We start from the raw sequence: 13,488 nt of genomic DNA, 5'->3' as shown, positions 1-13,488 counted from the left end.
CATTTTTCTGATGTTTACTTGTTGACAATTGATGCTTATTTGCCATTTTGCCTTCTAATTAACAGGATGCAGAGCAGCAGCACCCAAATGCAAGGCGCAGAAGAAGGAGCCATTTCAGCAGACATGGAGCCTGATAGAGAAGTTTTTTTTAAATTTATTTTACCCCCTCCCTACTCTAACATTACTAATCATTGCCCTCTCAACCCACTCTTATACTCTTACCTAACTGTCCCCATTTGCTAACTTCCTTGTCATCTCGTTTTATTGTAATGATGATGTTTACATGAATTTTTGTGATTTGTGAAATTGTTTTGAATCATTACTAATTTTCTGTCAGTCTTATATTTTCAGGGACGAGGGACGACACGGGAAGTCTGAGGTCGGCCAACAGAAGAGGAGACCATTTCGCAGCTATGAGCAGTAGCCAACATTGGCCAAAGGGTTAAGTAACAAACTGTAATTGCTGCACTTTGGAATCCCTGTGTTTAAATCTAACTTGATCAAAGCGGGTGGGGTACTCCTTTTAACCTCGTGACTTTCTGTATTAACAGGAGGGCTGTTAGGCAAGCCTGGATCCCACTGTGGGCTACAACTTAATCGTGTGTCAGCAGGGATCGACAGCATCCATCCGTGGTAGAAACGGAGAGAACACGGAAAGAGTATCACCAGCCAAAAGAGGAGGAGTAGTCCATTGCCAAGCTTTGAGCAATAGCCAACGTTGGCCAAAGGGGTAAGTAACAAACTGCATTTGTTCCGTGTGTTAAAATCAAAATTGATTAAAGCAGCTTGGGTATTCCTTTGACCTCCTGACTATATGTGTTAACAGGAGGATGGTTAGGCAAGCCTTGATCCGACTGTGAGCTACAGCTCCATCATGTGTCATCAGAAGTTTGGAGAGTAGAGATCTACTGCATTCATCCATTGAGGAAAAGGTGAGTTTTTTGTGTAATTCCTAAATTTTCTGAATTTCTTAAGCTCGTTTTCACTTGATGAAGACTGTCATCTCTTTTGATCTTTCTTTCTTAAAGAAGATGAGACCATCCTGTGGAAGAAGAATTCACAATGAAGAGATAGACTGCAGGCCAGCCAACAAAGTGATGGTAATACTTATAGTATTCAATCCCTTTGTTCTTTGCACTGTGATTACTTCATTACTTTTTTTCACTTGACATTAGATATTAGTATTCCTTGAATATTGATTTTTTTTCTGTTAACATTAGGTTGTTTAGTCTTACCTGGATCCTTTTGTGACATTGGCCAAAGGGGTGAGTGACAAAGTGCATTTTTTGCACTTTTGAATCCATGTGTTGAAATCTTTGTTGATCAAAGCACCTGGGGTACTCCTTTGACCTCCTGACTTTTTTGTGTTATCAGGTGGATGGTTACGCAATCCTGGATCCATTATGTGTCAACAGAAGTGTGGAGAACAGAGATCGATTTCAACCATACATGGATAAACGGTAAGGTACATGTGGTAATGCCTGTATTGTCTGAATTTCTTTGGCTCGTTTTCACTTCATGAAAATTTTTTTCATACTCAGTTATTCAAAATTAGTATATCTTGCTGTTGTTTTTGTCAGGGGCATTTAAAATAGTTCATCGATACTCTGATAGGAGAGATATATAGCTTTTGATGGGATAAATGTCTATTATTTCTTTATAAATTAGTGAAGTTGAGATGTCTTTCCCGGAGACCAATTTTTCCACGCAAACTCTGCTAAAATTGTTTGAATTTTACTTTTAAAATACATCTCTTTAGAAAACCATAATCGTTAAAGCAACAATTTATATGTAGTATACAGACCGATTATGAGTCTAAGTTCCTTTTTCAGGTCTAGGCGGCCTCTGTTTTTGGAGGATAGATTTTATCCTCTAAAAACAGAGGATAGCGGTCTTGCCACCTACCGGAATTTTCAAAACTAAGGGCAGTTAACTCTTAACAAAACAAATAACAGCAACTCTTGCATTTATGAACCATACGCTGACTTCAAAATCAATTTTAATCATTTATTACTTCTTTCATTTAATAATTCTTAAGCACATCACTTTGTAATATTTTATTTGTTTATGTATGCACATGGCTGTATGAATATATGTAAATTTCTTAGTAAATATGTTAAATTATTTATTATATTTACTTATGCTATTCAAATTATTTATTTATTTTTATAATTATTCATTCAATCCATTTATACTTTTATTTGCTTAAATTATAAGGCAGAGTATATTTTGCGTTTTAAATACGCTTAAAATGCGTTTCCTTTTGTGTTTCCTTTTTTTAAATTAAAAGAAAATATAAAAGAAATATTAAAGTCCTTTTTTATTTGTCTAAATAGGGAAAAATCATTAAAAAATAAAACAAAATAACAAGAAATATTCAGTATCAAAGGAGCGCAAAAAGTGCTAACTTTGAGAATAAATTGCAAAATATCTAGACCTAGAATCTCAAATCGCCACATACAATCGATAGTTAATGTTTGAACTTGTACTTGCATGTACTCTGGTGCTTGCACTTTTTGATTAAAGGTAGGCACGAGGTGTTTGAAAATTACCTGTGTTTTCCTCTGAAATCGGAGGATAAACTATTCCACAATGCAACTCGGTTTCCATATATGGTAAAAATTTTGGTCGCCATATTGAATTTAGCTATCCTCCAAAAACGGAGGCCGCCAAGACCTGTTTTTTTCTGAAAGTGTATTGCACTATTGCGTAACCACTTTTATCCTTTTTTGATTTTTTCATTTAATTGTTAATCTGAATTTTTTTTTTATATAGAACAGATCCAAAAAAAATTTCATCTGAGCTGTCTTACAATTGTGAAACAAAGAAAGTTCTGGAAAATTATACAATATATCAGAATAAATTGAAGTCATGGATCAATCAAAATAATTAGGAAAGGGGCATTTATCGCTGAAGGAGAAATAGGACTCTGTTGTGACCTTTTGTTAAGGATATGAGACCTTGTGTTTAGGAATTTGTGATATAATGTTAAAGTGTGAATCACCTGTGACCTTGTAATAAGAGTATGTGATCTTTTGTCAAATACTATTATCTGCGACCTTGTGAGAAGCATGCATCTGTGATTGTCACACAATGTCCTGCAATTTCCGACTTGTGGTCCTTCGATCCTTTTTTTTGTTGATGTTTTCGGGCGAAAAAAATATAACTTTTCATGTGCTATCATCAGCAATGCTAGCAAATTCTGTTGTTACACCAGCTAAAAATTGGACAGTTTATACTTCCAGTAAATGAACGCATATGAAGCATTTAATAACATTTTGCATCAAAGAAACTTTTTCGTTGTTTTGTGTCATTTTTATCTTATTTTTCCTGGGAAGTTTTTTGTAACATCGAATGGGATTTTACTATTATCTTTGATGATTAATTTTATATTGATATTATAGAAAGAATGCAATAAAATGGTATACGTGTATTTGTATTAGTAGTTATGTCTATTGTTTTAACACCAATATCATTCATGATCATTACAGATGTACTGACAACAAATGATATTTGCTTCTTAAAACTTATCTTAGCCATTATCAAATATTCTTTTCAGTGTAACATCCAGTAAACAATAACATGTACATCTTCACAATGTGACAGAAAATTAAAAAAACATAATTCTAAATAATTATGTTCTTTTTATTGCTGACATCTTAGCGGACATTGTAGTGAAATGGCAGTGGAACTTTATACTTATAAAATCTGATACCTGATGTAATTCTGTGAATCAAATAAATGATAGCATGTAAAACTTAGTTTTTTGTTTTTTTTTTTTTATACCTTTGCATTGCTATTTGAGAGAGTAATACAGTGAAATAATTTTGAAACTATGTATACTTATCAAATCTGATATTAAGTAATACAGTGATAATTCGCTATATGACATCAAATGAACAATAACATGTAAATCTGAGTTGCTTTTTTAATGCAGTCATCTCATTGAGTATTGTAGTGCAAATATATTGGAACTTTATGAAATTTAGTAGTTAGACCATTAAAAAGTGAAAAAATGGCCACATTGAAAGTAAAAAAATCCAAATCATTGTAAATTTTTAAATGAATTTGAAAATAAAGCAAAATGTTCAATTTGTGTTTGTTTGATTTTTTTTTAAAATTATATTTAAGAGACTGGCGAAGCCCCCGAAAGCTCTCGATCGGGTTTTAGTATTTTATGGAACAGTTTTTGACTTATTTAAGTTATATATACTTTACATATAATTAATGCAATATATAACCCTGATCATCTTTATAAAAAATTTGGTTTGCTCTCTCCCGGCCGACCGCTTCGGGAGAGGGCAAGCATAAGCAATTTTTTGAAGATGGCCCGGCACAACAACAACAACAAAATTAATGTATTAGTCTTATGTAATTTTTGGTCACAAGAGGAATGGGGGCTCTAAATCCTCCAGTTGCGAGTTAGTTACTGGATTTTCTCCAACTCGATTTCCTTGATTAATCTTTTTTAATTGTCAATAAACGCGAGGCTTGACGAGCGCAAAACAATTGATATTTCTTCTTATCTATACTGATTTAGTTTTAACATATTGTAATCTATACGTTTTGTGTTAGATGTAATTGTTAAAACATTTTAAAAGTATATCTAGTAACCATTTTGAGGGTAATTCGACTTGTATATTTTTAAAATAAAGTGGTAAATAGTATATAATTTATTAAATCAGTAATTAATGAAAATGACATTTAACATTTACAAAATCTTGAATATTTTTTAACAAGTCTTCCAATTTTTTCCCGGAATTTACGACGCCATGCATTCTATAATTTATTTACATTTGCTAACATCCGATTTGATTTGTATGTAAAATGTATATCTGCATGTGTTTACCAATATGATTTTGTGGCTAATTGAGTTTTTACCCTACCTTTGGGTAGTGACAGTCCCAGTTTATGGTTCATTCTGTGGAATTGATCTTATTTTAAGAATATCTATTCTCTTGTTCATTTATGTCATTGCAGGAGAAATGGTACCAAAATCGTTGGTAAGAAACGAAAATAGCTATCTTGTTGTCGTGTCTGTTCGTTCTTCCTAACAACAATGAATAGATAAAAAGCGAGATCATTGCCCTCTTATTATGATGATACTAATTAAGCCCATTTGGTGGTTGGTATATAATTAAATCCGTTGGGATGATTGTTCCCAACCTGTTAAAATTTATTTAATTTACCTTAATACCTGTCTAAACTGTAAACACAAGTAATCGGTAAATCATAAATCGTTTTGCCTTTTTTAATAAATTTATAATTTATCTAAAAAATTCAATATAAATGCATATTGTGAATAAATGTTGTAAATCTCTTATTTATGTCTTTGGTATGTTGTACGTGATAACAGATACTTTTATCAGGTCTAGGCGGCCTCTGTTTTTGGAGGATAGATTTTATCCTCTAAAAACAGAGGATAGCGGTCTTGCCACCTACTGGAATTTTCAAAACCAAGGGCAGTTAACTCTTAACCAAACAAATAACCACAACTCTTACATTTATGATTTCACAATCAAACCAAATAAAAGGTATAATTTCGTATGATGACGGATAATTCTGGATATTAATTCAATATAACTATATTTTTGTAATTGCCATCAATCAGTTATTCCGTATACAGCTTGGAAAACAAATGTTACACTTACTTGCCTGTGACTGAGGTTAATTATAACCATGCTGATTTTCCAGTACCATAATTATGTGATAAGCAGTTTAGAAATTTTGATATTCAAATTTTTTGAAAAAATTAAGTTTAATCATTTATTATTTCTTTCATTTAATAATTCTTAAGCACATCACTTTGTAATATTTTATTTGTTTGTGTAATACTATACACATGGCTGTATGAATATATCTTAATTTCTTTGTAAACATCTTAAATTATTATTTTATTTATTTATGCTATTCAAATTATATATTTATTTTTATAATTATTCATTCAATCCATTTATAGTTTTATTTGCTTTAATCATAAGGCAGAGTATATTTGGCATTTTAAATATGCTTAAAATATGTTTCCTTTTGTGTTTTCTTTTGTCCTCCATTTTTGAATTAACATATTATATGGAAGAAATATCAAAGTCTTTTTTTTATTTGTCTAATTAGGGAAAAATCATATAAAATAACACAAAATAACAAGAAATATTCAGTAATAATGGACCGCAAAAAGTGCCAACTTTGAAAATAAATTGCAAAATATCTAGACATAGAATCTCAAATTGCCACATACAATCGATAGTTTAATGTTTGAACTTTTATTTACATGTACTCTGGTGCTTGCACTTTTTGATTAAAGGTAGGCACGAGGCCTTTAAAATTACCTGTGTTATCCTCTGAAATCGGAGGATAAACTATCCCACAATGCAATGCGGTTTCAAAATATGGTAAAAATTTTGGTCGCCATATTGAATCTAGCTATCCTCCAAAAACGGAGGCCACCCAGACCTGTTTATGTACATCTGATTGTACAATTATGTAATAACAGATGTTTTCAGGATGAAATACTTTATCATTTTACAGCATTCAGTGGTTCCATATCTGAGCTTTGGATTATGGGTTTTAATTGTGTACTATGTGCCTATCAACCTGATTCCTTGGCCAGTTATCTGGTTGTATGATAAGTTACTATGGATAACTGGTCCAGTGCTGATGATTACAGAAATTGTCCTTGCTCTTAATTTCCAAATGAGGTGTAGCCAGCGTGTTTGTGTCAGGATACAAGAAGACGATTCATCTTTATTTAAGGTGAGTTGATAAAATCCTTGATGTTTTAGGGGCAAAGTCAAAAGATTGATGCCTGATAAAAAAAGTAAATCAAAATAGTTTGGAGGGGGGGGGGGGGGGGGGGGTCTCAAGAGCCCAAAAGTTTTTGTCGTCCAACATCTATAATTACACAACAAGAAATTTTTGTACATGAGACTTTATGCACTTGGCACATATCTTTCTATCAACCAACAAAAGCTAAATAAATTATTTACAGTGTAATGAATATTAGTACTTCATAATTAGATTTGAATCAACATTCATCACATTTAGTTTTTGAGGGGTGGGGTGGGGATGGTGCTTGATGAAAAGTTTGTGAATTTAGTTTTTTGTCAGAAATTGAATTTTTTATTCCCAAGGAAGCTCTAAACACTGTACACTAAAGAGCTCTAATTGTAGGGTAGATTTATGCAGCTAGAGTGATCTGTCCCTATACTTGTGATAGTTAATGATACAATTTATAATACTTTAAAGTATTCTTAACATTATATTAGACCAAGATAAAGTTATTGAAGACAGAATTCACATATTTATTACAATGTAAGTAAACATTTATTTTTGTTTACTAAATCTCCATTATCTTTGAACTATTTTCCTGGAGAAATAAGACAGGTACCTTATCTTAAAAACAAACAAGATTAACTCATTATGTACACCTTTATATGATAAAATGTTCTCAAATCCAAAAAAAAAGGTTTTCATTGGTGTTTAGAGCTTCCTTAAGGACTATTCTATTTACTCTATGCTTTATGTGCTACAGCTTATGGTAATATTCTATTAACAAGTTGTGTAATTAGGCTAAAAATATTTATCTAATGTTACTGACTACTGAGACACCATTGCATCAGGTCAGACACTGTCGCATAAATCAATTTTAGTGACTTATTGAAAAGGGAAATCACTCAATTTTCTATTTTTTCAAGGCAAGTTGAAAAACAAAATTGAGTTATGTCCCTTTTCATATACTTTCGATTAGATACACAATGCATGTCTTTTTGAAAAGTGAAAATGGTACTTTAGGAATTAACTTTAAAAAATGTTTGGAATAACATTGTTTAAAGTTGAATACAAAATAAAATAACTGTATACAGGGAAATTTTTGCCTCCATTTTATTTTTGCTCCTTTTGCCCAAGACACAAGTGAGTGAATTTAAGACGGGGTGAATTCAAAGAAAACAGTGTAATTTGTTAAACAGGACCCTTACTTGGTGAATTTAAAATGGGGCAAAATTGTTTGTTTGTGTGAAAGGGCGAAAATAATACGGGGCGAAAATAACCCTGTATACAGTAATATAAAAGTACAACAGATGTAAGAATCGATTGATATCATTTTATTGACTGACAAGAATACACCTAAATAAAAAAAAGACCTGCCTGCTACATTGAATTTTGAAAATTTTTGTCAGGGAAACTAAAGATTAATTTTTTGAGGCCTTATAAATGTATTAATTTTCAATTTCAGACAATGAGTATGTGTCATAATTATGAATTGCAATACTACTGAATTTTCATTTTGTTTTGAATGTGAAGAATTAATTCTAAAAATAAATTTGTTTATAACTTTATAATCAAATATTATTATTCCTTGTTGCACTTAGTTAATTGAAACAAAGCTATAATATTTTCTTTTAAAATAAATAATTAAAACTTATTGATTTTTTTTAGTTGTTTAATCATATCTTATTCAAGAATCCCAATTGTGTTTAGTGTTTTGAAATAAATTAAGCTATGATTTTTTCCTTTATTTTAGCTAATCATCATTTTATTTTCTGCTGGCTGTTATGCACTAATGGCATCCTTTCTGTATGAGATTTATTCTACTGGCTCCACAACTCATTATTTGTAAGTGCATGTTTTAAAATTAAATTTCAGAATCTAGCAAATTGCATTTAATTTGATCAAAATTTTATTTTTTTCCCTTCTGACTAGTTAACACATTATAATTATTTTTACTATTAAACTGCAAATTTTAAAGGATGCAAAAATGATTTTAATTGTATTAAAAAAAATTAAAATGTGGGTATTTCTAATTTCAAAGTAAGTTTCAAGAGGAAAAAAAGTAGTTTCAGAAATACTAGTAATTATCATGATTATGCCAATATGGTACTGTGGAATCATTTTACTGGGTTATTCTTGGGGGTTAAGGTTCGTGTGAAAGCAATTTCGTTGGTTCAAGAGGACGTAATTTTGTAGGTAACCAATAAATACAGAAAATTCAGTTAATAAATATGTTAACAAAATAATTGTTCAGGGGGGATGTAAATTTGTGGGTGTAAGAGTGATCCACAAAATCCATGAAAATTGGTTCCCCAAGAACTATGATGATTCCACAGTTATCTATGATTGATTAAAGAATGGGTAAAAAAAGAAGATTAATATTTAAAAGAAAGATATATTTTCTCACTGTTGTAGACTGATGTTCTTAGTGCTGATTATGTGTGTAGCGGTACACAACATGATGTGGATGTCCCAGGATGGAATCCTATGTGATGCAGCTTTCACTTGTATGTGTACAGTGTGTATTCTTTATGCCATGAAGGAGGAGACAACTCTCATCAACTCACCTCTTAAGACTCCATCAACCTGGTTTCAGTAAGTGCATAACACAGTTATCTGGATAGTACGGAAGCCGGTAGGTGCCAGGTAGAAAAATATTTTATCTGGCGGCTGCCACATAATTAACTGGCGGCTGCCAGAAAGTTATCTGGCAGCCGCCAGAAATTATATGGCTGCTGCCAGATAAGTTATCTGGCGGCAGCCAGATTTTTTTATTTGGTGGCCGCCAGATAACTTTCTGGCAGCCGCCAGTTATTTATGTGGCTGCCACTAGATAATTATTTGGTGGCTGCCAGATAAAATATTTATTTCTACCTGGCACCTACCCACTTCCATAGGATTGCATTAGACCAAAAGATTTTTCTTTATTTATAGTGAATTCATGCATACAAATAGAGCTTCAACAAACTGATATCAGCTACTATAATGAATGATGCAATGCATTTACAGTTACATACAGAAAATTTTGGGTTTACGCAGAAAGAAAATTTTCACATCTAAGAAGATTTTTTAGCAGTAATTTGCTAATTGCTTTTATAGGTATGATCCCAAACAGTCTATGTTTCATCTGGGACTGTTCATCTTCAATAGCACAGTTGGTAAGTTATATGCTATATTATATTTCCATTTTCCTTATATCGGTAAAAAAAAAGGTACCGGTATTAACTTTAAACAGCAGGTTTTTTAAGTTGGTAAATGAAACTTGCTTTTCTTGTAAATTTGTGCTTTATTTTACAAAAGGAAATATGTTATTGCCTTGATGTTTTGACAGATAGTGCAGGCCTGGCCATTGGATTTCTTATGAAGTTTTTGCGACCATTTTTCCTGTTGACTCTGGGTGTTCGTCTTTATAGCATTCTGTATATTATAGAATCCATGAATAGAATAGATGAACTGCAGGTATAATTATCATTACTGTAAACCTGTATAATCAATACAAAAATATTTTTAAAAAATACATTGGAAAATCTATTTATTTATAAAGTAATACATGTATACACATTTCAAATAAAGTTACAGTTACTCTTTGGTATCTGGAATACTGATATTTCAAATACCAGTGATATTTGGAACTGATTTGGAAGTCACAACCACTTATTCTTCAACTATTTTACCCTTGATATCTCAAATCCTTGGATATACCCAGTATCTATAAATTTTTTTTCTCAGTCCCTTTGAGTTCAAGATAACAATTAAGGTTTTATTGTATTTTAAAAGTTATTAATGAAGTAGAATTCATAAGAATAAGATTGAGAATAAGATATTGAATTATACTGCTTTTTCCTAGCGCGAATACTCATGGGATACTTATGAATACCTGGATGAAGAAATAACACCCTGGAAATCTCCCCTGACCATGAAGTTGGCAGTAGTGTTCATGTTCACACAAATGACCAGCAACTTGTTCTACGAGAGTCAAGGTGTAACAATTCTAAACACATTCCCATTTAACCTGGTGAGGAATTTTTATCCCAAAGACATCATATTTGGTAGAGTTGTGCAAATGATTGCTGCAAACTGTTTCTACATCTGGAGATTATCCAATGAAAGGGCAGAGTGGAGCAACTAGTTCTCATGAAGTGATATGATTGGTGTAAATTGTCTTTACATTCAGAGAATAGCCAATCAAAAGGCAGAGTGAAACTACTGGATCTCATGGAATGGAATGATTGGTTTCTACATCTAAAGACTATCAATGATTTGACATAGAGGAATGACTGTTTTATTCAGGATTAGAATAAAAGATGTAAACTTTTGTGTATTGAAAGATTATGCAATGAAAGAATAGTTAGAGTGCAGAGCTGGTTCTATTAGGAGTAAAATGATTTGGTGTGAGCTTTTAAACAATTACTGAAGGGGAGTGATAGGTTCTAATTAAATGAGTTGGTTTCTTTGATAGATTTTCCAATATTGCTTTGCCATTAAATCCACATATCATTTTGATTATGACCAAGTGCATAGAATTCCAGTTTGATTTGTTTATATCTGAAGAAAGCAAGAAGAGAATGTGCTATTTTTGATAAGTTCTGTGAGAGAGAGAGAGAGGGGGGAGAGGAGAGATTTCAGTTTTGATAAAGTGCGCTTTTTGATTGTACTAGTACATTATGTACATGTATTTAAGTATCTGGACTACAAGTCAAAAGTAAATGGGAAATATTGTAATGCTATTTCTTTTTCTTTTTTTTTTTTTGTTTGCTTTTGACAAAATATCATTATAACCATATTGAACTGTTTTATGTACATCCTCTAAAAAACATATGTGTATTAATCTGTAAAAAAAAATTACATTTTTTGATATTACAATATTATATCAAAGCAAATCTGATGGTATAAGAAATGCATAATTTATATTCTCTATTTTTTTCCACTCAATGATCATTTCTATGTATATTTTTGACATAAATCTGAAATGCATTTCAACTTCAGTTTTTATACGCCCATCTTTAGACGGGACGTATTATGTTATGGCGTTCATGTCCGTCCGTCCGTCCGTCTGTCCGTCTGTTAGCTTTTTCGTGTCCGGCTCATAACTTCAATACTATTAGGCCTAGGATTATCAAACTTTGTCAGCTGATACTTCTTGGGTAGAAGGTGCGTCGCACATTTAAAGTAGGTCGCTCTGACCTTTAATTAAGATGCTATGGCCAAATATGGAAAAATCCTGTCCGGCTCATAACTAGAAAACTATTGGACTTAGAATCATCAAACTTGGCCAATTTATGCATCTTAGGTAGAAAGTGTGTCGCGACCTATTTCAAGGTCACTGTGACCTTTAATTTAAGTGAAATTTAAAAAAAAAACTGTCTTTTTACTATTAGATTACACAATCCCAAAAAATGCAAGAGTGTTGCAGTATCCTTATTAAAAAAATGTTAAATCAAGAAAATACTTTTTTTTTTTCATTATATACTTTACAGCAATCTGTAACAAATGTAATGTTATAAGAGAAATTCCACCTCTCCCATGGGTGTAATTATCAATGGTCAAGGAGAATTTGATAACAGAAAATTGCACATCAAATTAGAGAGAAATTAATGAGTTTAGTGTGAGGAGCTAACTGGTAGAGCATCTCTTATCAAGCAGGTGTTATCTATATCTCTTGGGAACTGGGCAAAAAGAATCAGCTGTGTTGGATTAAATAGTTGGCTAGCCTAACTTTTAAAATGAATTTGGTGAAAAGTAATTAAAACTTATTTGATATTGTATGATAAATTAATTTGTATAATAAACTAATTTGATATTGTATAATTTATTTAAAACTAATTATACTCGGGAGGGGGGATGATATTGGAATCAGCATGCCCATTGTTTGTATGAATTGCAGCTTAAAACCAGTCTGACATTAAATCTAAAAAAATCAAGTATTTTAAAAAAAAAGTTTTAATTATGGTAGATAGTCCCTACAAATCTAAGAGTAATGCAGGAACCTTATTAAAAATGAAGATGAACATCAAGATTACACAAGTTTTTTGTTTCTTTTTATAAATCTTTTCAACAAATTTAAAAAAAAAATTTTGTTTTCAAATTTAATTTCAGAATGACATAAATATGCATTTTTATTGCACAACAAAGCAGATAGTATGTATAGATCCATTCATCTGTTGGGAGTAATGAGTGGACATGCATCCAGTTAAAGATTAATGAGTTCAGTGTAGGGGGGGGGGGGGGGTTGCAGATGGGCATTTGTCAAGCTCTAACACAACCAGTTGAGGATCTATAATGTAATATTTGTTATAATTAATGTCTACACCACAGGAGATGTATAAACGAATATTATAAGGAATGGAAAAATCCTTGAAATCCTTGTATCAAGGTAGACATGATTTTCTTGCATTCTAAACTGTTTATGACAATTGAACAATATTTGACGGGCGTATCATGCTGTGGCGGGGCACTTTATTTAAATAGTTTTTGTTGATTGACTTGGTTATGTGTCTTTTTTTGATGATCCCCCCTTTTATATAAGCAGCTGTCCACTTTATTTATATGTATAATAATCCTAACTCAACCACGTGCTGCTCATATTATTTGTGTGTATGTTTATCTTCATTTGTATCCAAAGAAATGCTTTGCTTGCCTCCATTTTTTAGAGCAGTGGATCTTTATTGATGTCCGAAAAAAAACCCTCATTTTTTTTATATGAAGAATTATTTCTCATAGCAA

General features: G+C 31.7%; 1 protein-coding gene and 1 long non-coding RNA gene across 2 annotated transcripts; both read left to right on the top strand.

The window, feature by feature from the left end:
- The first annotated feature begins 243 nt into the window (after window positions 1–243).
- Window positions 244–1,088, top strand: LOC133175216 (uncharacterized). Its single transcript, XR_009719251.1, has 4 exons — window positions 244–441; window positions 552–730; window positions 827–932; window positions 1,029–1,088. It is a non-coding gene; the product is annotated as an uncharacterized LOC133175216 (long non-coding RNA).
- Window positions 1,089–4,816: 3,728 nt separating this feature from the next.
- Window positions 4,817–10,981, top strand: LOC133175399 (uncharacterized). The gene is made up of 7 exons (XM_061310503.1): window positions 4,817–5,003; window positions 6,526–6,750; window positions 8,519–8,610; window positions 9,181–9,360; window positions 9,865–9,923; window positions 10,097–10,224; window positions 10,613–10,981. Exons 1-7 carry the CDS (start codon window positions 4,854–4,856, stop codon window positions 10,892–10,894), a joined length of 1,116 nt encoding a protein of 371 aa, XP_061166487.1. The 5' UTR covers window positions 4,817–4,853; the 3' UTR covers window positions 10,895–10,981.
- Window positions 10,982–13,488: the final 2,507 nt, after the last annotated feature.

Source organism: Saccostrea echinata, unplaced genomic scaffold, assembly GCF_033153115.1.
Source record: "Saccostrea echinata isolate AGI-Se365-2 ecotype Australia unplaced genomic scaffold, CSIRO_AGI_Sech_v1 ptg000062l, whole genome shotgun sequence".
NCBI lineage: Eukaryota > Metazoa > Mollusca > Bivalvia > Ostreida > Ostreidae > Saccostrea > Saccostrea echinata.
This window is presented reverse-complemented; position numbering and strand designations above follow the sequence as displayed.